General features: G+C 39.2%; 1 protein-coding gene across 3 annotated transcripts in view; it reads right to left on the minus strand.

Annotated features, from left to right (window-relative positions):
* Positions 1-25,007, minus strand: part of RASGEF1A (RasGEF domain family member 1A) — a 146,042-nt gene that overhangs the window by 30,052 nt on the left and 90,983 nt on the right. For 2 of the 3 annotated variants that reach the window (XM_066554256.1, XM_066554257.1), the window contains exon 2: positions 20,273-20,387. The exons of the other annotated variant lie outside the window; for it this stretch is intronic. In XM_066554256.1, coding sequence (XP_066410353.1) covers positions 20,273-20,314 — 42 coding nt within the window. In that variant the 5' untranslated portion in view covers positions 20,315-20,387. The remainder of the gene's footprint in view (positions 1-20,272; positions 20,388-25,007) is intronic. 3 annotated transcript variants of the gene reach the window in all.

The raw sequence follows: 25,007 nt of genomic DNA on the forward strand, positions 1-25,007 counted from the left end.
ACCGATTTTTCCCTGATGCTGGGTCCTGTAGCTCCCCCTTGGACTGAAAGGAAAGGTCTTCCCCAGGATTTAGAGAGGACATGGTGCTAATCCCCAGGTATTTTAGTGCCTCTGCCAAAATAACAGATTTAACATAACCTGACATGAGTTGCCTATGTTACTGCTGTGTGGCTGTTAATTAACAACTGAGATTTTAATGGCTATTTTGGCACTGCTGCCAAAGGAATTCCACTAGGCTGTTTGATTCCTGGTTTTCATAGATACTCTAGTCACAGAAATCTGTAGTTTTTAGGAATTATCTTGCCTGCTGATTAAGATTTAAGGAACATTCAGTTAGGAAGCAACTGGATCGATCAGCTTTGATTAAATAAATACAAATATAAAGGGTTGATACTTCTGCTTTGCATCAAGGATGCAACAAGAGATCCCTTACAGGAGTCTGAGGACCTCAGCTCATTTAAAGGCAGAGGAGATTTAGTCAGAGTGAACTAAAGGAAAAGATGGCAGAGAAAGATGTAGGCTGGGCCTGCTCTGCTTAAAGGAGCTGCTAGAACTTGTTGTACATAAATGGCAATTTGTGTGTTTTCAGGAGCTGATGGAGCCTTCTCACTTTTTTTTTTAAGAAAGGGCAGAAAAAGCAAAATCCCCCTATTTAAATGCTTTTAATGTTTATGATTCAGTCTGATTTTGACTCCAGCAAGGAATAACAGAGGCATGTTAATTTAATTGGCACTCTTTATGTTAATTTTATCTCAGGCCTTTTTAAGTTGACTATTTAAAAACAACTGATATTCTATTTTAAATTGGGCTCAAGGCTGGGTTCAAGATGAAGGAGTTCTGGACTTATCCTAGCTAGTGTGTCCTTTACTTGCATATTCATGCTTGCTGTGACACCAGCAATTCCAAGACACTGCCACTGAGCAGAAAGGGAAAATGAATTATGCCAAGGAGGAAGCATGTACATACATCAGCAATTTGGTGCCCAGGGGAAGAAAAATCTGCATGTCTGCTGATGTCAATCTTCTTGATATGGTATTTTTGTAAATGCACGTGGGTTGCTATTTCTTTTTAACTAGCTCAACAAAAAATGAGTTTATTTTTAGTGTTATAAGCTTCAGGGCATCACAATTAACAGATCAAAATTGCCAGTTTGATTAGTCAACCTTCTGTTTGCTTTAGCAGAAACTATGACAGTGACATTGTTAGCATTCCCACAGGTATTTTGGAAGATTCATTACAATCAGTTATGGGATCCATTTTTTCTCCCCCAGTTTTCATTCTCTTTGGTTCTACAGATTTCATTTTTGAGCTGATGGAGAGAAGTTCTGGGCTGATGAGCTCATTTGCACTAACTCATCTGCAGCTGGATTAGTTTAAAAGCATTTCTATTAAATATGTGATGTGTCTTGTCTTACCTGAATTACTGCAAGTAATTCAGTTCCCATGAACATCTATTGCTTGGACTCCTTTTGCTGACATTGCCAAGAAGTTCATCAGCAGTTTTGGGGGGAGTTGTACAGTAGTCTGAAGTCTACTTGTTTTGCAGGGCTCTTAATTGCTGTTGGTTTAATTCTAATGCCTTCATTTGGAATAGAATCGAGGTGTGGTAATCTTGACAGTATCTTGAGGAAAATATATGGAGAAGTATTGCAAAAATAGTTACATATGGTATAATTTTAGCAAAAGGCTGCCATCAAATTAAGTATTCAAAATTAATTTTAAGGAAGCATTCTCATGACTAACAAGAGCTAGTGAACAAATGGATGAGCTCCCAAGCTTAATTAGGTTTATCTATAAGTACTTTTCTCTCACCTACAGTGATTTTTAGCATAGTTTGGGAAGGACTGACGCTATCACATCACAAACTGTGTATTCAATTGGTGCTGGCTAGTACAGAACAGAGGTTATTGTTCCATATATATGTATGTTTATCCTTTTTACATATCCTAGGGCACAGTCTCAGGTTATTCAAGCATAAACTATTGAACCTGAAGCTCTAAAGTAGCATGGCTCTATGTGGCCAAATTTGCACTGGGTTAGGCTGAGAACTGTTCTGCAGGTGAACAAACTCCCAGCTGTAGATACATAAATGTTGAAAGTAAAAAAATAAATTAAAAAAAAATTATCTGTGTACTAGTGATATTAAGTGATCAATTACTTCATCTTCTGTTTTGCTAAAGCATCTTGACATGAATCAGTCAAAGAATTCACATGACTGAGCTACTTTGGCCCAAACCTTTATGAAAGTATCTTTATAAGGACATAAATGTAAATGTACTACAAAGAAAAGATTTACTGTCTTCCTGGAGTTTTTATTTTCCCTGTGGTCTGTGCCAGTCAAGCCACAATCCAAATAGCTGCTGATGAAAAAACAATGTCCTCATTGAACCTGTTTGCTTTGACACTCACCTAAAAGTTGGCTAATTCATAGGACAACAAGTTTCAATAGTTTCTTATAAATAGTTGTATTTTTTTAGGGGCAGGGGGAGCACTTATATTTTTTGTCAGGAGGATATTAGTGGATTTTTCACCCTTTTCTCTGTCTCTTTCAAGTTTGTTGTGCCAGAATTAAAAATCATTTAGGGAGGTAGTTTTGTTATTTTACTTAAATTTTACAATTGGTATTCTTCTGCCTTCTTACCAGAGGAAGAATCAGATGGTGTAAATTCAAGAGCCATGCATGTTTTGATGAGTCTGGATTTCAACCCTACAGCTGCTGCTGTGGCATGAAACAGATGTCATGTCAGCCAGCAACTTCAAAGGGGATTCCCTAGGCATGAGCATGTGGGAAACTTAAAACTGATCCTATTTCCCCTGGGCAAGCTTGTTCCTTCTGTTGCTCACTTGTGTTCCCCATTAGGCTCTGTTCTCTCACAGCAAATCTGTGCACACCGTGGGCACAGCCTGGCTTGGATCAGGTTTAGAGACTTGTGGTAAGATTTTCTGTGGGTGGATTTCTCTGTTTTGAGTTGTTTGTTTTGGGGTTTTTTTTGTTTGTTTTTGACTTTTTATTTTCATTTGTGCAGGGATACCAAAGCTCCCTAAAATCCATGGCCATGTTAGTAAAACATTTTTTTAGACTGGATCTCAGAAGTCGGTGATCTCTGTAGGAATTGGGAAGTGCTGTAGTGCTTGATGCTATTTTCCCTGCATTCCCTACTTTCCTAAGCACCTTTTTTTTTCTCCAGAGCTAGACAAGGGACAAACAAAATGCAGATTGTTGATAGAGCTGAGGAGAGAAGCTGTAGAAATATATGCTGGGTTTGTGGAGTGAATAGCTGTCACTAAGACATGGCTGCAGTAATGCAGTAATTGTAATGAAGCACTAAGTGCAGTTCAGAAGTGTGGTCTCCCCTTGCCCAGGAAAATATAGTCAGCTCTGTTATTTGGTTTTTTTTCTCTGTAAAGTCTTGAAGCAAACAGACAGCACTCTACATACAGACTGTAAAATGTTATGTAAAGCTCATATACACACACATTGCATAAAAACTAAAATATGTAACAAATATTTCAATTATTTTGGATCGCAAGAATGAAAACAATTTAAAAAATTTATTTAATTTCCCTGCCATCCTGTCCCTCCCTGGTGCTTCTGTGTACCCTGAACTGATAGTTACCTACTGTTTGACTGGTATTTGAGCTGGTGGTTTAAAAATAAAAGCTTTCCATGTTTTGGGAGATTTCCTGGCCAGTCTATTCATAATGCCTTTAACTTTCCTAATTAATGAGATTTTTGACCAGGTAGTACTCTTACACTCCTTGAAAATCTGTATACATGAAAAAAGCTTCAAAGTGTCTTGCCCCCAAATGAAGCTGCTTAAACAAAATGACTTAACAGTGTTGCAGTACTGATTGTTAATTTGGGAATGTTCACTGAAAAGCACATTGTTTTTCTTGTGTAGGAGACTAGTTCCCTATGAGTATTTTATAATTTCCTATTTTCTCACTTGTGGCTCCCACAGGATATATGCATGGCAAAGACAAGCTAGAAATTCTAAACTTACAAGGCATCCCACTGGCAGCTGGTTCAGACCTAATAATAACAAAGTAAAAAATGCACCCTGTTTCACATGAAGTATTGCAAATGCATTAAGTTATTTAAGCAGTTATGTTTGCAAATTCTTTAATAAAATCTAGCCCAATTTCAATTAGGGAGATCTAAAATGCTCTCTTGTCTGTTTACAGCATAAATGTTTTATAGGTTTACATATCACAACCATTTTCTTGGTGAGATCCTATATTCTATCATTTCATGTTGTTTTAAGAATAATTAGGACCATAATATAAAACATTATATACAAAATTCTCCCATGATTACCCACCAGCCTGCATCAAATCCCCTTGATAAGAAGACTGAGGAATTTCTTGTCATATTATACTTGTGCAGTCCAGGAAAGGGGGTGTCTCACATTATAACTACTACCAGGTTCCTTATTGGATCTGCTGTTTCTCTGGGATAAAAATTCAGTGAAGCTGGAGAAATTTGAGACTGGAGAGGCACTCAAGTTGTTGGCATTTTAAACCCCTGTGTTGCAAGTTGAGCATAGTTTTGCTGCATGTCCCTGGTAGATGAAGTTAAACACCTACCCCCACTCACGCCTACATCTATTGAAGCAAAGAAGGGTTTGTTCAAGCAGAGCAGTTGCTTCTAGAAACAGAATTGTAATTTTAAAGCAAAAGATGAAAAACATCGAATATGCTTTTTATTGGTAGTTATTTTCTAAAGTAAATGAAAGTCTTGAATGACCTTAGCATTGCATGATACATAATAATTCATATTAGCTATTAATTAACTTTTGTAATGGATGTTCTATGAATTTGGTGAAATGGCTGCTTTATGTTTTGCAGTTCTCAGTGAGTCTATTGAGCAAAATATTTTTTTTTTCATTGTTGCTAAAGCTTTTTACTGCTACTAAAAATCTAGAGAACATTGACTGTTTTATGTAATCACTTCATTTTTATAGTTTGCAAAATACTGTCAGGCTTAAACTGAGGCTGGTGAAGGAAGGCAGGATTAACACAGGATTTCAGCAAGGGCATCTGTAAATAACCATACAGAAACCGGGGCACAAACCATAAAAGATCATCTCTGGCCTGTTGTCTGCTACCCTTGTCAAAACTGTGAATAACAAGGCACTGAGCCTGAGTGCCAACCACTGCCTAACTTGGCACTGCCCACACTTGCACACAACTCTGGAGACAGCAAAGTAAGTCAAGGAAAACAGGTCTCTGATAAGAGTGCAAATCCAAAGAAGTAGCCACATATATCTCCCCATTCCTACAATCTTGCACTATCATGATGATCAGCTGAGCTCCAATATTCACAGAATCCACAAAATAAAGTAGAATTACAGGAATATAATGCAGCAATAGACTGCTCATCCCATATCTTTTTCTGCTATGTAGCATAGACGTCCAAGCAAAAATAATTTATCCAGCTATAGAAGCATTACTACTTGGAAGATTATTATTCTTTAGTTAAAATGATAGATTTTCAGGAAAATTTCCCAGTGAATGGCAATAGCCTGCTTAGGCACCCTTTGATCTGAGCTTGTGCTTATCTCCATGTTGGCTGATGAAACTTTCAAGATATGTGTTTTGCCTGGGTGGTGACTCCTAGGGTGCAATGGTAAATGACAAGATTTCGGCATGGTTATTTCTTATAAAAACCCTCCAAAAAATAATTTCATAAGGAACTTTGGCTTCTAATTTTATCCTGAAAACATCAGAATTGCATCTGAAAACAGTTGCTAATCTGTCACAAACCCCTGCTTTGACATGCGTTTTGTTAATTGATCTTGTGAGGATGTGCAATTCCAAGGTGTCTGTTTAAGGAAGCAGTGTGGCTCACCTGGTTCACATAATCACAGCTAAGCTAAACTCTCATCTTTTTTCTGTGCAGCATTGCCATTTCTACTAAAACCTAATCCATTATTCATAACTGCTTCTAATTTTGGCCTAACTTTGAACTGGAGATAATTGGAATGTCTCCAATTGTCTCGTATGTTCACACATCAAGAGCATCAATTCAGAAGTTAGCATTGTTCTTGTGGTCTATGTATGTGTGTGCTTTAAAGAGTGAGGAAATATTGTTTGGTTAGTGATGTTGGGATGTTCCACTTTCTTCTTTCAAAAATAAATTATAATCATGTCCAATGCTGCAGATCTGAGTATTAGCACAAAACTTGTTAGAGGCAACAGAACTCATCTGAGTGACCCCAAGAAAAGGTTGATATTTAGTGTTACTTAATCCCTCCTTTCCCTTTGGTGCTGTTTGTGATCACAAGTCCCTGTTTTCATTACTGAGCAAAATGATCTTATCTTTTTATCATTACTATTTTTCCTTCCTCTATATTGTATTGATATACTTGGTTCAAAGTCTGATTCTGATATATTTTGTATTTTCAATGCAGATAAAAATTACCTCACCAAGAGCAACAATTTAAAGATTTTGCTAATTTTTTTTTTTTTTTAAACTCTGGATATGCTATCTGTGTAAAAGTGACTACTAATGGTCTACACACCTAGGAGCTCAAGCACAGCACTCCAAATGTTACAGCACTGAAGTTGCATCCCAGGTTGATGCACACAGGAAGTGCTTAGATTTATCTTGAAGTTGCCCATTCAGCTTCCTGCCAAGATCTCTGCTCAGTTTAGAAGATAAGCAAAGTTTTTACAGATCAGAAGTGGCTGATATCTCTTCATTGGCAACAGATTAAAAACTAGCAAAATACAGCTTGATCAATGAGTTTTTGTCTTTTTCTCCAGATGAAAAAGTAAAAATTTTTAGAAATTTTTAGAAATTAGCTAGTGGTCAATGCAGTCCTCAAACCTGAGCTTGGTAATCTGTTCCCTTTTCTGATTGCTTTGAGGAGCATTCCTGTACAGCTATGGCAAATGTCCCAGCAGAATTTTTCATATCCTTTCAGTGATAATTTGTGCTCAGTTTTCAGCTGCAAAGGACTAAAAGAACATTTCAAGCCCACACAAAGTCTGACGAGAGCTCATGACTGTCTGCAATTTGGAACAGCAGGCTGCATGTTCCCTGTTGCAGCAGGGAAGATGTCAGGATTAGGTTTATTTAGTTTTTTTTTTTTTATTTTTTATTTTTAGCATTATTAAAATACAGCTGATATCTACCAGAAAAAAGAAATTGAAAACCATCATTTTTTTTTTTTTGTTCCAGGCTAGCGGAATAAATAATTTTGTAAGATTATGAGAAAATAAGAGGGTTAGGGTTGATTGAATATGCAGTTTACTTCTTAACATGTTGGTGAATAATGAGAAAAATCAGCTCAGGAAAGGCATCACTCACCTTGTAAGCTTTTAACCCTTCCCCAAAGGCCTGTCCTGCAAATCCCTTCAAGTCCCATGTTCTGCTACCAGTGTTTTTTGCTACCCATCTTTTCCTTCCCCTCCTCCAGCCATCTTCTTGCCCCTTCCCCCCAGTTCCTATTAAAAGGAAAGCTTCTGAGAGCTCATAAGTAACAGACTCATGCTTTCAATCAAAGCAGGGAGCTGAATAGCCTTGCACTCAGAGCCAGTTCAGCAGAGCTGGAGTCAGGGCCCCTTCATTAATGAGAAAGGAATCTGTGCACCTTCTGAAATCTTCCAGCACTCCCCCAAGCTGCCTGAGCCACCCTTGTGTTTCTCAAAAACTTCCCCACTGTGACCACAGTTCCATTTCTCTCATCCTCTCCTCCAGCTCTTGAAAACTAAATATGCAAAGGTAATTTCCCTGCTCTTGCTGGGTCCATGATCTTTCTTTGCTCATTAGGAGATGCCATTTCAAATTAATTTCTTTCCCTGCACCCTAAATCCTTGGTTTCAGTGAAAAATATAGTTGGGCTTAGAATTTTGTGCAAGAAAAAATAACATTTGCATCAGGCTTGCAGTGCAGGTCCAAACACTGGTTTTGATTCTCAGGCTCAGTGGTTTCCACTGGCAGTTTTTTTCACTCAAACATCTTGTTTCAGTTCACACCATCTGAGTTTTGTCTTGAGTTTATAGGGGTTACAACAAACCCTGGAAATTCAAATGCAGAGCTCAACTGAAAGAGCTGCTGTACTTTCTTTTGGTCCGAACTACATTACCACCTAAAATGGTAAAAAAGGATGCTAAAATCATCCTTACCTCCTGAAAATTACCTCAGGTTTGGTAAAAACCTCATAAACCTAGCATGGTACCTGCTTGGTTTGGGAATGTTTTATTAGCTTATGTATTAGGTCATTTTTAAAGTAATTCTCTATCATAAATATGAGTATGCACCACCTCAGGAATTATGTAATTTCATTTCACATATTTTCAGAAATAGGGAAGCATTCTTTGTCATGATTTAATGCTTGGGTTTTTTGGTGTGTCTGTATCTATGCTGTTTGTAATGTGAAAGGAATAGTTACTGTCAATGAGGGAATAAAGGAGAGTGAAGCAGTGAGGAAAGCCATCACACATGATTTCTGGGAGAGGCACAGAGCAAGTATCCATTTGCTGTTCTGTGGATGGTCTTAATACTTTGGTCTGGGGAAAAATGTGTTGGTAGCACCCCTGCTATGATCACACAGGTAAATATAAGTGACTTTTCTTGTTACAGATGTGGGGAAAGATGCATTGTATGTAGGAAGGTGAATTGAAAAGGAATGTGGGAGTTGATAAAAAATGATTGTTTTATAGATGCAGTGTCACTGAGCATTGGTTTAGGTTTTAATAGCGCCTTTGACATGAGGTAGTTTCAGTTCTCATTCTTATTTGGAAGCAGTTGTGCTCAAACTTCAGACTGAATAGCCAAATTCAGACTTCTTTTGGTCTTTAGATCCATTCCACATCAAGAGTTGTAATTTTCTATTAATGCATAACTGATAGTGAACATTTTTCTGTTAATCTCCTTGGTGGAGCCATGTGGTATGACTTTTTCTACTAAGAAAGAGAAAACAGTTTTGATTGTTGAGTTCTGTTTGTTATTTTATGTTGATGTTACACACAGCTCAAGGATAGAGTGACTGACTGAATCTGAAAATCTGAGCAAAAAGTACATAGAATTCTTGAATAAAGAAGAGCTATCTTGTCAAAAAAAGCCCTGTGCCATAAAGATTTCCATGGCAGAGGAGGACGAGGAAAGAATGTACAACTGGAATACTGTCCATGGGATGTTAACTGCTGGGGGTGCTGATTGCTTGCTAATTTAAACAGGTACTGTGAGTGCTCAGAACCAGGGCATCAAATGCTGGCAGTAGCTTTCTCTGCCTGACAATCATGTAAAAGAATAATTTTTGATTGGAATTAGAGATTCCAATTTTGATTGGAATGTAGCTCTAAGATTATGGGCAAAACCAACTATGTTTCCCTCTGCTCCCCTTCCACTTGGTTGTTGGGGTTTTTTCATGCCTTAAGTAACTTCACTGAAAATTGACAGTAATTGGGTCAGAACCCAGGGCTCAGGGTAGCAGCAGTGCTGTAGCAGTGAGCTGAGCTGCTCGTGCATCCAAAGGCCATGACTGCAGCAAGTGGCTCTGAAATGTGCCAAGCAGTGTCAGCTTGTTGTGACTGAGCCACTGGCACATGAGCAGACAGCAGCTGTTCCTGGTGCCAACAGGGAATGTCCTCAAGGGTCTGTGCTTGTGCCCGTGCCTGATCTTCCAGCTGCTGGGGGCAGTGCCTGCTGCAGGCTCCTGAGCAGCAGCAGAGGGGCAGAGAGTACTTCTGCTCCCCAGGCTTGGTTTTATACCAGCAGGCTTTGTCTCCATCATCTCGAGGCAGAGCAGGGTGCTGCTGCCTGCTGGGCTGTGCCATGCTGGGCTGTGCCCTCTGAGTGCTCTGTGACCCAGCCCCAGGGTGGCCTGGGCAGCTCAGCCTCCCTGCCCAGCCCCACAGGCCAGAGCTGCCCAGAGGGCCCTGCCACCTCAGTCCTGCCTGCTACTCTCTGCCCTTTGCAAAATGAAGAAATCAAAGTTTAAAGTATAAGACTCCTCCTCTCTCATTGCTTGGTACCAGTACTGCTTTGGAATGTAGCCAGTACTGCCTTGTGCTTGAAAGAGGCCACTCTGGGTTGTCTCTGCCAGCAGATCTGTCCCAAGGGATTGGTGTGTGTCCCTGTGCTCCAGGAGTGCCATGGTGCCCTTCAGCCAGGCACAGAGGGGCCTGGCTGCAGTCCCTGAGCTCTCTGTTGCCTGTGGGGAGCCTGGCGAAGGCAGATGTGGATCAGCTGTCCTGGGCCATGCACTGGGTGAATTGGGGGCTGTAAGGACAGCTTGGCTGGCCCACACCTTTCTCTGGTTTCTTCCTTGCCAGGTGCCATCTGAACATTTGACTTCCACTCTGCAGCATTGCTTGGCCTCACCCCTCTGGAAGCACAGGGATTGTTTGAGTCCCCCTGGTGCCTGCCTTTTTCAGGATTTTCCCAGTTAGGATCACTAGGAAGAACAAATATCCTAGGCACAGCTGAAGCTCCTTGCAGTGATTAAAACTTGTGCATTGCAGTAACAGCAAATGGCATAAGAAATTTCAAGGGCTGCTTGATCATGAACTGTTCCCTGCAGATGTGCCCAGAAGAAGTTTATTTAAAACTTGTGCTCCTATTTCAATTTTCTGAGAGGAGCATTCAGGCTCTATTAAATTCTGCCAAATAGAAAATAAATTAAGTTTTAGTGTCATCTGTCTTCTGTATTCTTATGATTTTAGAATTGACTAAAAACTTCTTTACTATTACAGGGCCTGCTCTGAATTTTTCAGGTAGGCAAAGAGTGTGATCCTTTGAATTATTTAAAGCTGTGCTAGAGCAGTTACCTGTTTACTTTTCTATTGCTACTAAATTTCAGAAAAGGTTATGAGGGGTAAAAAGGATCTTTGTTTATCCATATAAAACATCTTTGCAAGTCCTTGCTGCACAGGAAGGACCATCCTTAAAGCAATTTAAAATTTGGGGCTGTAAGCCCAGAGCCTTCTGTTTTGTCACTGCTGAGGTTAAGGAGTCAAGGGTCATGGCATTAATCAGTGACTGTGGTGCAGAACAGAGCTGCTAAACCTGTGGTGAAATTTGAGCTTGCTGCCATGGGAACAGAGTGGGGAAGGCAGCGTTTGGGGAGAGCCAGCCTGACCCTGCCAGGGGCAGAGCTGGGTAAGGGCACCTCTGCCTGGAGCACTGCTTTGGTGCTGATTGCATCTGTGTGTGGGCATGCTGCATGCAGTCTCAATTGATGGATTTTCCTCTCTCCTTTAACAAGTCTGCTGGAGTCTGTGCCCTAAAAATTAACGTCAGTCAACACATACCTGATTATTGGTCTGAGTGGTGAGAAAGTACCAGAGAGTAAGGGCAAACTCCACAACCCCTGAAGTTTCTGAGATGTTATCTTAATCTAGTGGTGACTGATGCCCTAAATTCTTCTTTACTCAGTTCATAAGTTTTTATTAGCACAAAAAACCCTTAAAGAAAGGAGCTGTTAGCAATCTGTAGAGCTTTTACAGCACAGTTCTGAGTCACAATACTGGAAGGTGCAGAGCAGAGGTAATATCTGTCAATTTTTTATTATTAATTACAAGACAGGACTGTTTCATACACATTCTCCCTTTCTTTCATGCAGTCAGACAGCCTGACTTCTTCATATTTATTGTTTAATTTTTGATCAAAACGGGAAGATGCTGGTTTTGTTAAGAAATCTATCTAAATTAACAGGATGTTATTTCTTTCTTTAGAATAAACAAATCAAATTTCATGGTGTCATTCAAGGCAGAGAATCTTCTCTCCTGGGTATCACCAGTCTACAGGGAAAGTTATTGCACTTTAATATAATTCCTGAAACGTTAATCACAGGGACTATAGTTTTGCAAGAGGTGAAGCTTTGGTTGTTTACAGTCTGTTAAGCTATTTATTTACTGTGTGTTCTCACTCCTCCCTTAAGACCTTCAGAAATGAAAAATACTAGGGCATACCAGTTCCTTTTCTCATTTAAGTATGCAAACATGGTTTTCAGAGCTCTTTTTCCTGTGGCAAAAGCAAGGTCAGAAGATAACATAAAACAATGTATCTAAACTAGATTCTGGTTACAATTTGAAAGCATTCACTACTGTTGTCTGGTTTTAGTCCTCAAATATGCATGGATGCCCCACGGCACAAGGCAGAGAAAGCTGGCAGTTGCTTTAACTTGTCCCCAGTCCCTGCCCATGGACCTGGGCACCCTGCAGAGGGAACTTGGGTCTGGTCACAGCCCACCCCAGCTTAGTGTGTTTCCTGCAGCTTTGCTGGCCTAGCTTGCCCATCTACTCCAGGTAGTGCAGCATTATTCTTCTCATTTCAAGTGTTTGTCAGTGAAGGCCAGTGATAGATGCTGTCCAGCTCTGTGTTTGCAGACACCAGGAGGTGAAATAAAGCTGCCCTCAGTGTGGTAGAGCTATTCTAGTCTACTTTCAAACAGCCAGTTTGGCTAAAGGGGTTGCATGGATGACTGAGATTTACAGTACCAGTTCTGGGATTCAGTTACTCTGTCTTGTAAGGAAGGCTATTATTGAGTAATAAAAAAAGCAATATGCATTTCTGTTATTGGTTGGGGGCAAAAGCAGTAATGGGCTGGCTATTGCTGATGATAAACATGTACAGTCCCTGAAAACAAATTAAATTTGTATCCAACTATTTCTAGATGGTATTTTCCTAACTTCTTGCCTTTTGGTGAATAAATTGTATTGCTTTTGTGGATTATATTTATTTCAAAATCTGTTTCTCATTAAAACATAAAATTAAAACGTATCAGAAAATCAGACTTATTTTCAGTCTTCTATTTTTTACTGTCACTTTCCCAAACTATTTCCTTCCTCAAGGGATTTAAATATATTAACTTCTAAATACATTGATAGGCAGTTTCCCTCCTTCTGTTTCTTTTCTTTTTAAGGGATTTATTTTTTCTCAGTGCCTGTAAGGCTGGAGCCCTGGAGATTTGAAGCTTCTTTCATCCTCCAAAATGTCAGCAGTTTCAAATAAGTGAGTTCCTGTACACTTCTTCTGAAATGCTCTGAAACACTTTTCAAACCTGGCTTGGGAGCTCTTTCTCTGCAGGTGAGAGGCAATCTGGGTAGGAGACACATTTATACCTTAGACTCTGGATGAAGCAATCACCAGGGAGAGGAAAGCACCCTGACACAAGCCAGCTGCGCACAGTCCAAATGACTGACAAAAATTTTTCATCTTCACCCTCTTCCCTCTGAAGTTTGCACAGTATCAAACTCATACAGCTGAGAGCCAGCTTTAGGTGTCTTGGCTTTCTGTTCCTCTGGTGGGAAGGCACATTAGAAACCATCAAACAAAACCAGCGGTGTCAAGTCCATTTCTGTCAGCCTGTGATCTGCACAGAGCAAGAACTCTCAGCCTTCAGCTAAGGTTTCTTCTTTCTGGGTTGCAAAGAACCAGGTGGCAGAGCTGGAGAGGGGCTTAGCCTTGTGTGCAGGAGTGCAGTGCATCTCGTGGTTAGAGCAGAAGGTGATGGGGAGTGAAGGCAAGTGGGGAATGGAAATAAAATCCTCTTCCTGGTAATCAAAGCCAGCAGTGGTAGTGAAGAGGCCAGCAATTGATAGGGCAGGAGAGGAATGTAATTACTGCTGCCAAAGGCAGCTGGGCCACAGATTGGATTAGCATGGAGAAGGGATCAAGGCAGGGCACGTGGACCTGCTGGGGCAGCAGCCGGAGGGCTGGGGGAGCTGGGAAAGTAGTGCATGTAAGGAGGGAATGCAGAAAAGAGGGTGAAGAAGTAGGAACACAGAAGTGGGACAAGGTCTATTGGACACTGAAGCTATTTAAAACTTCTGAAAAGTTGTTTTCCTCACACACATGTACTGTGTATTACTTTGAGGAAGGAAAGGTTCTTCCCATGTTAATATGAATGAAAGATTTCAGTGCAAATGTCCTCTTAGCTTTGTGTCATATATATTGTGGGCAAAAATAAATGGCTGTGGGGTTTTGTAAAAAAATAAATGTGTACAACAAAAATATCTGTTTAATTTATTTTTATTTTAATTCTATATTATGGTTTTGAGGAATGGTTACTCTTTCCTTTTGGTTTGTGCTCAGGGTTTCATTATTTTAGAATGTGTGAAGAGTACAGCTGTTGTATCACTTGGTTAATGGTTTAAGCAAGGGCAAAAGTGTAACATAATTAGAAGATATTGTTTGATAATGCAGCAAGAGATCTTCTGAACATTTTTATTTGGGTGATGAACTGTACCCTTCCAAAGAAAAAACCTTCTAGTTCTGGCTGAAACCTCCTCTGACAATTTTTAGCCCTGAAAGCATAAAAAAATTGATCTACTATTCCTGGACAATCCTCAGAATATTGCTTTTTTTATATCCTCAAGTTCCAAACCATAGTTTTTTTTACGTAATAGCTGTTATTACATCTTAATTAAAATCTGCACAGTAATAACCTACAGGTAAGATTTTGCAGAGCATGAAGATATATTGTGTGACTTTATTGGGGCTTGGAGTAATATTTATGGGTATAGATAGATGAATCTCATTCAATTTAAATATCCTAGAGTGTATTTAAAGCAAGTTTATTTAAATAAATCCATAATCAAGTACTATTCTTTCTCTGTACATCCTTAATTTTTGAAGTCTTTTTCAATGCAATTTTAATTGCTTGTCAAATCTTTCAGTAATATACAAAAAATTTCTATTATAAAAGTACCTGGAAATATATTAAGAGAAATTCTGCTCGTTTTTTTTTTCTGAGTGAAAAAAAGAATGACTAGTTCAAGAACAGGTTGAGAGAGTTTCTAGGACTTAAAGGATTCTTAGAAGTTGTGAAAAGGATAATAGCAGCAGCCTAGAATATGTATTTTCATATGTATGTTTAAGAGATAACATTTTATATAGAAGAAAGTCTTAGATGCCTTTTTCTTTTCCCTCTTGTTATGGTTTTTCTACTCCCATGGAAGTAAAACAAGCATCTAGATAGTGTCCTGGCATGCTCAACTGGAATGAAATACACAGTTCTTGTTCTGCTTCATTTTGCTTGATCCTTCAAAGCATGCAACAATCAAATTTGGAAGCTCTTGTTTTGTGAGACCCTGAGGTTTCCAGGTTACACAGTGTGTGATTTTCTGCCAGGGGTGTTACTGAGTGAGACAGATGTGCTCCAGCTTCCCCACTGCCAATAGGAATGTTTATTTTACTTATGGGATACTAATTGCTGAGCTGTCCCGTTTCCCAAAGCCGTGTGAAGATAAGGAGAAGGAGAGAATGCGTAGAAGAAAGGCAAATTCAAACCATAGCTTTGGTGCTGTCAGAGGGAGTGGGTGTTAGATGTGGGAGGTAAAGGTGTAGGTAAAAGGAGTGACATTTACTGAACTTATTGCTCAGGCTCCTTGTGGTTCAGCTGTGCCTACTGATGGTATTTGTAAAGCAGCCCACATGTGAAAGAGGAAAAACTGACCTAGCATTGAAAAAAAGGTTAAAAAAAAAAAAAAGAAATCTCCAACTTTTATTCTGTCTAAATCTAAAAATATATTTAGCAGTTGAGACTAGTCTTTTTTTCCTTTGGAACTATCAAATCTGTCACATACAAAGCCTAGCCCAACACAGAGCATGTATTATATTAGAAGCATTTAATGCCAGTAAGTAAAGCCTGTTGAAAACATAAGAGCAGGTGTAGGGGTCTTTAGCTATTAACTACTATGATTATGTGGATGCCATATGGCTCAGCTGTGCTGTTCTCTGAACTGAATCTTCAGCTGTCCTGCATAAGTGAGACACTTAAAACTAAACATGGCATGGGAGACAATTGATACAAGGTTTGCTGCACAGACAGCAAGCCAACCTGCTCTTTATTTACTCTTTAAAATTTTGATAGGGAAAATTAGCTAGGCAGCACTTTGACCATGTTGTCATTTACTCCAGGGAAAGAAATGAAAATATTTGGTGGGTTATTTTCATGCCATTAAGCTCCTGAAGGCTGACTACTGTGAAGGAGATAATGTAATACATAGTTGTCAAGTTTGGGATTAATGTATTAGGATGCATAGTTAGTAAAAATCAGCACTTGTCACATCTGGGGGAGTCCCATGAGCTATAACCATCTTGAACATCTCTATTGTTCCAGTCGTTTTCAATTTTGTTTCCCACTCTGCAGAATTTCCCAGGAGATGTGATGGGTCAGTAGCAGGCCAAAGATGGGCTTCAGACCTAATCTAATCAATATTGTGACAAAGGTAATGAAAGAAACGATGTCACCTTGGAATCCCAGCAGGTTTTATCAGCTTTGCCCCTAATGGGATGTGACAGCGAGGCTGATCTGTGTCTCCTTAGGACAGAAGTTGTGCAAGGGCTGCTGCAAGGGTGCCTGTGTGACAAAGGGCAACCCAAGTCCATGGCAATTGCAGCTAAAGGTTGAGACTAGGGGTCCTTACAAGTTAAAGCATTCAATAACTGTTTTAATCACCTTCACTTGCAAGTGAACCATTCAGGCATTTATTATATTTTCAGTTCCTCTAATGTGTTATCTGCGTTAAAAACCAGTAACTTGTTCTGTTTCAATGGGAATGCTCTGAAGCTGGTTTCACAAATTAGAAAGCAGTAGCTGCTGTCTTTATATGTAGTCCAAGCAAAGCACTTTCACTCCAGTTCTTTGTAAAGTTTTTAAATTTTATTTTTAACTGCTCCTTTTTGCAGTCACATACAATAGGATCATTTGTCTCCCAGTATGTGACTTTTGCATGAGGCTAAAGTCAATGATTACTTTTTTCCTGGGATTTCCTCCTTTAGCACTTCCTTACACCTTAAGTGTAGTGCTACCTTGGTGGACTTCACTAATGCATTCTGGTGTACAATCTCAAATTTTAGTGTCCTTCTAGTTTTGGAACAGCAGCTTTGCTAAAAATTGTTTTTATAACTTAATTTTCTGTGATCAGGGTTGTACATATTACCAAAACTGACAAGTTTCCACCCTTAATTCTTATGATTCCTCTTTCTCTGCCCAGCTAGGTTCAACTACTCCTCTCATCTGTTGCCTTTATAGGTTCTCTGTTCTTTAGTGTTGGCCCCATACTGTGATGCTCTTTCTAAAAAGTTATTCTTGAGGCATTTACTTGCTTTGTCTCTTTAACTTTAACTTTCCCCCTCAAGATGAATGGCAATTACTGTCAAAATGTTCTCATGCATAGAAATCCTGTGGCATGTAGATCTCTTGCATATCTGGAAAGCTGCAGAGATATTACCAAAGTAGCTATCAGTGTTGGACAAAAGTTCTTGAATATTATTTTGTCTCATTGGGAAATTAACCTTTAAAGTTTCCTGTGAAAAGTTACCAAATTCTTCTCTACACATATAATTTTTTAAATATGAAAACATATGTTTTATCCTTTAATGTAAGACCAAGTTGTTTCTCAATCTCATTTTCAATTATTAAAGTTTTCTATGTGAGGATTTCCTTAAATTGCCTTGATATGTAAATAGTGGAGCAAAGCTGCCTTATGCTTTTTACTAATCCTGCAATTACATTCTGTAGAGCCTTTTTACTTTCCTTAATATGAACTAAACCCTCCTCTCACCTACTCCTTTACATAAGCAATGCACTAAGAATTATGGACATGACAGCTAAATCTAGCTTTTAAATCCCAGGCACAGTAGCTGTGTGCTGTTGCTGCTCAGTGTTTCTTTCTAATAAGCTGTACGCAGTGCAATATCTTATTAGTTAATTTGTAAATCGTTTCTCAAGGGATTGCATGACTTATGTGCATCAGGTCCCTACCAATCCACTTAAAGCTTAAATGCACCAGAGAAACTTAGCCCAGAATTGGATCTTATTTGTTGCAGCAGAAATCTTTACTTCCCTGTAAAGTACTATGAGAGTATTTTTGATGTAGCAGAAGTTAAAATGAAGACATCTCTTTGCAATTTTTTTTAAAATAAAACCTGTTTTTTTATCTTAGAGAAAATATTTTTTATCCTGTTGCATAAGGTAACAGAAGGTCCATGTTGCAATGCAAATGTCCTGTTACTCTTGAAATTTCAGCATTGCTGGTTAACTTGGAAAAAGAGGGACTGAGAGACACCTTTGGGAAAAAGTACCCATCTTTGCTGCAAATGTGAAACTTGATTACTGATGTTCGGAAAGCATCACTTGAGTTTGGGAGGGGTTGACTCCAAAAGACAAATTCAAACATCCCTGCAAGTAAACTTTGATTCTGTATTTATGATGCAGTGTTCTGCATCACTTTAAACTTCCCTAGGCAACCATCTCACCTGGGTAATATTCATTTAAATCTATGTTTCTGCCACTTCCCTTACTCCCTTCCAGAGAAGAAAAAAGTTCACTTAGCACAGTAACATGAAACATGAACCTCTTTTTCTATTTCTCAGCACTTCCATTGCATAAAGCTACCACCACGTAATCTTCCTCCTGGGTGGTATCAATTAGTTACAAGCGATCTAATCATGACCTAATGCCCAGAATGTCAGTGAATTTATAGCCTGCATCACAATTTTAAACTTGCAGCATGACATTCGGTCACTGTGTCCCGCATGGCTGAGCTCTGCCATACCCGCTTCATACAGAGTTCCTGTCACTGCAGCTTTTCTGCAGCTGTCCGTGGCTCCAGTACGGAACTCCAGCAGCGTGGAGCGGACAGGGGAGCCCGTAGCGCGGTGCAGACTCACCTGGCTCTCCAGGACCATCTTCTCTGCCAGGGGAGCCGCTCCCCGCTCGGGGCCGCCGCCGGAGCCGGGAGCCGCCGCTCGGGCTCGGCGTGCGGGCAGTGCGGGCTCCCGGCTCCCCGTCACCATTATAGCCGCAGAAAGCGAAAGTGCAGCGGGAGGGGCTGCCCCAGAGGAAATTCTGAGTCTCAGCCTCCGTTACGTAGGTGTCATGTGCTGGCACCGGCCGGGGACTTCCATCGCTGCCGCCCTTGAGCCCCAGCGAGAGCAGCGCTGCTCCGCGGCTCCCTCTGCCTTTGGGGCTGCGGGAGTTGGCAGGGTAGTTAAGAGCACTGTGCTGATGGTGTGAAGGAAAGCAAGCAGGTTCTGGGCATTCCTTACTGGCTGGTTTCTTATCTCATTGTTGCTAAAATTACTAAAAAAATCCTGTTGTGGTGTAGTATGACATAATTTGTTGTTTTCTGGGGTTTCTGTTGGTTAGGGTTTTTTAGCAGTTTTGTTTTGGTTTTATTTTTAATATAAAATTCCTACAGCACTACCTAGAAACTGTTTATAATGTATTCTAATGGAAATCTGACAGCTGGGAACTAACACTCTGGAATTAAACTTGTTGACTTTATTTTTTTTATATATAAATTTTTGTTTGACCATTCTTTGTACTTGATTTTTGCATAGTAATGTCCAGTGCATACTAGAAATTCTTCAGAAGCTCACTTAAATCATACAGCAAAAATTGTAGATGTATTCTGTTTGGACACCTGAATCAGTAATAATAAGAAATGAGACATTCTCCCTGTTCCATATATGCCTACAGTGCAAAATCTTCCAAGCAGAGGCAAATCAGTAAATAGTGAAAGCAATATTCTGCATTGGTAATTTAGTTTGTACTTACTGAAGACTTCATGTTAGTGGTGAAGTGGGTTTGGTTTTGTGTAAAAGTATAGAAATTTTAATAAGGATGTAGAAATAAGTAGATTGGGGAAACAGAACAGTCGGTAAAGAATGAGGAAGAAAGCAGAGGTGATGGCAAAAAACAATGACATAACTTTATGGAAATGGAACTGACATTTATTTACAGGAAATGTGAAAGAACAGTTTAGAATGAGAAGGTGAGAAGATAGGGATGTGATTATATGTTAGTAGGATGCTTTTGGAAGAGGTTGGTAGAATACACCTAATGTAGGCGTGCAGAGGATGAGGTTTCTGCAATGGACACTACTGATGGACAAGAATGGTTTGACTTTACCAAGTGATGTGTGTGCTTAGATGAGATCTCAGAAGTGGGTGACTGAGGGGCACAGAATGAGTCCATAATCAGAGATTTGTCTGAAGCCACAGAAAGGAAGGATGGGAGGACAGGGGAGTGTGTTTTGGCAGCACATATCAACAATATGGAATTTTACAATGAACTGTTATTGCAATGTGCTTGCCTGCATTTCCTAGTGCACAGTTTGGCTTAACATAGTTCCAAGAGGCATTCTTCTGCTCTCTAATGTCTGAACTAAATTTTATTCAAGTCTAAGACTGCCCAATGTGATTTCTGAACAATACAAATCTCTAACTATAAATTATCCTACACTGGTGCTTTCAAATTTTAAAAAAAATCTTTTATGTAAGACTCATATAAAGTAAAATAATACTTACTTTGCATTTCTTTACAGCAGCTTTGCACAGTGGTTCTGCCATCCAGCCTTTCCCAGTGGGTGGAATTCCAGCTATTTCACTCTATGATTTTTGTCATGTGTCTTGCCTCCTTCCCCTTAAAATGAGGGGTGCAATGGATTACTATTAGAACACACTACTAATTTGCACTGAAAATGCATTGTAGCATCAGAATAAAATTTGACATACATATTTTCAGAGATGGGAGTATCATAAGAAGGAAATAGGAAAAATTAGGGTTTACAAAGAAAGGGAAAAGGCAGAATTTTAAATACTAGGTGCCAAGAGAAAGGCAATAAGAAGAGTTTGAAGGGTTAAACCACCCCAGCTAAATTCCACCAGCAATTTTTAATAGTCACATTTTTTAATTGTGACAGAAAGTTTTCAATAGTCATTAAGTTATTTCTAGCAAAATACTAATATTTATGTTGATAAATTGACTAGTCATTAAACTGTTTCACCAAAACCTTGGAATTGAGCATTTTATTCCTTAGTGCAGTTATGATCACAGAAGAAGATGAGATCTTCTTTTCCTTCTTGAAAAGTACTATCACAGCATAAAGAAAAATGACAGCACAATCAAATCTCATCAGGATGATGGATACGTCCCTAACTATATATGTTTAAATGTGACATAAAAATAAAGAATATGGAGAAACTGGCAGCTATTCTGTTGACACATAGGGTAGAATGGATTGAAGAGAATCCAGGTCTGAGCTCTTCAAAGACACACTGTAGTTATTGTAAACACAGAGATTATTCACCACAGAACAGCTTGAAAACCATCTTGTAGACTTTTAGTAGGACCTGCATTTTTTTTCCTTTTTTTCTTTCTACAGGAAATTCGTTGTTGCTGCATTACTAAGCTTAACTTTATGTTGTGATATAATACTGCTGATTTGGGAGCAGTTTATCATTTCAAGGCTTTTGTTTTCTTTTTTTCTGAATATGAAATTCAACCAGAGCTGTGAGCATCCTGACTGGCACCAGCCACATGGGGCTGTTACAGCTGAAGCTCTTTAACTTTAGCCATGGCACTAACCTGGGCTGTTCTCTGAGCAGATATTTCTTTAGCACTGAGACCTCCACCTTTTATAAATCTGAATTACTTGCTGGAATTAAATATAGAGGGAACCTGACAGACAAGCAGAATAAGCACACAAAACTCGCTTGCCTTGAAAATTAGACTAAAAAATGACACTTATTTGCCCAAAAACATAGTATGTGGTTGAATGTATAAATACTAATACTAATACAGCAAGTAGGGTAGGTGTCAGTTAGGAGCATGATTATGGCTTTATGGCCATTAGGAATTAAGGACTAATCTTCATATACTTGTACCTTCAAGCCTGAATTATCCAGAGCGTTTCGATGTTATCGATGAATTTTGTTTTCAGTTAGTACTTGATCAAACTCTTAGCTTAAACCAACTTTTTAATAGCTTTTAGGGTCCCTGTACTCTTAATTGAACTTAGAGTTAATTTTAATTAAAAATAAAAGTTTTCAAAGCAAAATGTTGTTTTACTTTGATAAATCTATTAGATTTTTATCATCAAAAGAGAAGGAAAGCAACTAAGCAAGAAATATCAAAAATGCATGTTTGAGTTGGAGGTATATTTTTCTGTTACTTTCATGAGATGCAAGATTTTTACGTGTTGATAATATCATTGAAGAAATGCCTCTCCTCCTCCTACTGAAACTGAAGTGAAAATGTTGGGGTTTTTCTGGTTTTGTGTTTATTTGTGGTTCTTTTGAAACCCTACATGTGTTCCAGATTCAGGAGAGCTTCTCCAACAGTCATGAGGATGAACATGGCTTCTCTATAAACATTAGGAAACCTTCTGGCAGGCCTTCCAAGTTCTGCTGCAGATGCCATCAGAACCTAAAGCAGCAGGAGCAGAGGGCTGTGATTAGTTTTGGCTTTTAGTAAACCTGGTTACCAGGGGGCCACTACATTCATGTAGCTTCTACATCAAGACTGTTTTTTTTCCTGTAAAGTAGAGCATGTGCTTTAAATGTTCTTTAAATGCCAAAAGCATTCAGAGGCAGAGTTTGTCTTGCCTTCCAACACTGGCAGGATGTGCTTTCAGTTGTGTTAGGCACAGGTTTGGATGCAATCAGTGCTTACACTCTCTCCTCGTTCAGCTTCTTGCTATGTCACACTTGACTTTGGGGGGAGGCGGATGTGCCCATATAGGGTTAAAGTAGGCTGTGACTTCAAAACCCTGCAGACAGGCAGCTTCCCCTTTTTTGTAAGGAGTGCAGCTTCCTGCTAGCACTGACACTGCAGAGTGGAAACCCCCACCCCTCCCAGAGTGTTGCGTAGTGGAACCCACAGCAAGTGTGAAAACATAATGGTATGTTTAATTTTGGCAAAGAGGGAAACTACTGAAAGTGGGAGTAAAAAAGTTCTCATGGGGTCTTTTCATCATTCACCCAGTTACTTGTATACACTGATGTGGAGGGGAAGAGAAAAAAGCTGATAAAATCCCATAGAAACCACAGAATTTGAGGACATTTTTGCAAAACTTGGTATTAGAGGATATAACACTTAGGTCTCTTTTGCATACTCCTTGTTGAGATATTATGATAATAGTAATGATGCCCCAAATTTGTTTTTTCACTATTTGAGTGCTGTTTATTGGTGAGCTCAAGTGGTTTTGTTTTTTCCTAATGTAAAAACCCTTCTATGCTGCAGGCTTTGAATTAGAGGCACTACACTTTCCTAGAAAGCTATAAGAGTGCTGTTGAACAAAAGATGGGGTAGATTGTAATTCATATTTCTAATTCTGTGAACACTTCTTGTGAACACTTTTGTGGGCTTCTTTTGCCATTGGAAGTCACTGACTTTGGAAGGAGTCACTTGTTTTGCCTCAATTTTTGGTGTGTAAAGGTTGGTTCCAAATGTTTAGCAACAAAGTCATTTTCTGAATGTTACTACTGCAGCTTAGTTTTGCTGTGCTTTTTCTCAAAGCTTTGGCAAGGCTGCTGCAACACATGAATATGGATTTAATTTATTTTTTTTTAAATCTGAATAGTGGCTATATTTTGACTTGCACTTCATTATAGTGCTAAAAGTTATCTTGGTGTCTCTTCTTGCTTGGCATTGGTTTGTTACTATCATTTATCAGTGCCATGGATTCTGACCTGGAACAGGGAACTCTTACAGGATTTTAATTACTTTTTACTGAAAGGGAGCAGGTGCTTGCCACGAGAAAGTAAGTACCAGGTGGCATGGTCTGATACAAGATGGGCAGTAATCTCTGCCCTTGGAAAGGTGGTTATTTATACTATTACTCTAGAAGGGGATTTGCAAGGGTTATGAGAATTAAGCATTATTTCATGTTGAAAATTTATTTTTAATATACGCTTGGAATGATTGAAACAAAAGTGAAAAAGAATAGCTGTGGTTTTTGAATACATGGGAATTTTATTTTTTTTTATTTGAAATCATTTAGCAAGTAGTGAAAATTTTGAGGAAATAGTTCTTGGATGAATAAAACTGACTTCCCTTTCAGTTTTATTTTAAGTAGGAAAGAGGAAGCACTCTAGAAAAATACCCAGAATATAATTTCATGATGTCTGATTTGTGGCTTTCTGAAGATTATCTTTGATTGCTCAATGAAACTTGTTTAAGAGAGTGCTGATGAGAAAGAAAAACTGCTTGAAATAATCCTTCCTATCTGTAAAAAAAAAAGGCTTTTTTTTTCTGACAATGACATTAGAATGGAAGCCAGATTTCATTATGTTTGTCAGTTAAACTTTGAAAATATGACAAATGTGGAAACGTGTCAGGAAAACATGTAGATTATGATGGATACAATCTTATTTTTTTCCTTTAAAATTGAGATAAATTTCCCTTAGGCTCTCCCTGGTACCATGACCATAGGTTAATGTCAAGCAGAGGAAGTGAACATTGGAAACAGCTCACAGGTGTGTGAGAGCACATCTTCCCCTTCCCTGTGCTGCAGGTGCCCCTGGCTGTGCTGCTCTGGGTCCTGCAGGTCCATGGTGTCAGAGGCACTCGCTGAGTTATGGAAGTGGTGCTGAGCATTAGCCCAGGGCTTCACACCAGAGTGGGACTTGGCTTGTAGAGCTAATTGCAGCATTTGGACCCTTTAGAAATGGACAAAACATACTGGGAAAAACTCACTTCCGTGGTTAATTTCTATGCATGTAAAGATGGATGGTGCTTTTTTGGATGGTGCTCTGGAAAGCGACCCTGGGATGTTGTGTTTTAACCTCAGGCTTTATCTATAGCTGGTTTCATGCAGAAAGCTGCTCTTAGACTTCAAACACTTGTTCCTCCCTGTGAGACCTGTGCAATTATGGATTCAATTTTTTAAAAGCATGGAAAGATACAGAGAGAAATAAAATGTTTCCTTCCACAGTGGTTTCCCAGTGACCTCTTTTCTTTTGTTGTTAAGCAGGGACTGTGGATTAAGTGATTTCCACTGCTTTTTCTGCAATTTCTTGTTCTTGTCATACTGATCTAGATTATATTAAATGTCTCTATTACATTATACTTTTTAATGCTTCTTAGCAGTACTGCAAGAAAAATAAAGATGCAGATTTAATGCTTCTCAGGAGTACTACATATAAAGTAAAGATGCAGACCTTAGACCACATGATCTTATCTCTGCTAGGACTCATCAGGCAAGAGCCAAGCATGGCCATTTGTGGAAACCTTGCAGGGTGGCAGTAAAGGCTTTGGTCA

This window comes from Molothrus aeneus, chromosome 8, assembly GCF_037042795.1.
Source record: "Molothrus aeneus isolate 106 chromosome 8, BPBGC_Maene_1.0, whole genome shotgun sequence".
Classification (NCBI taxonomy): Eukaryota; Metazoa; Chordata; class Aves; order Passeriformes; family Icteridae; genus Molothrus; species Molothrus aeneus.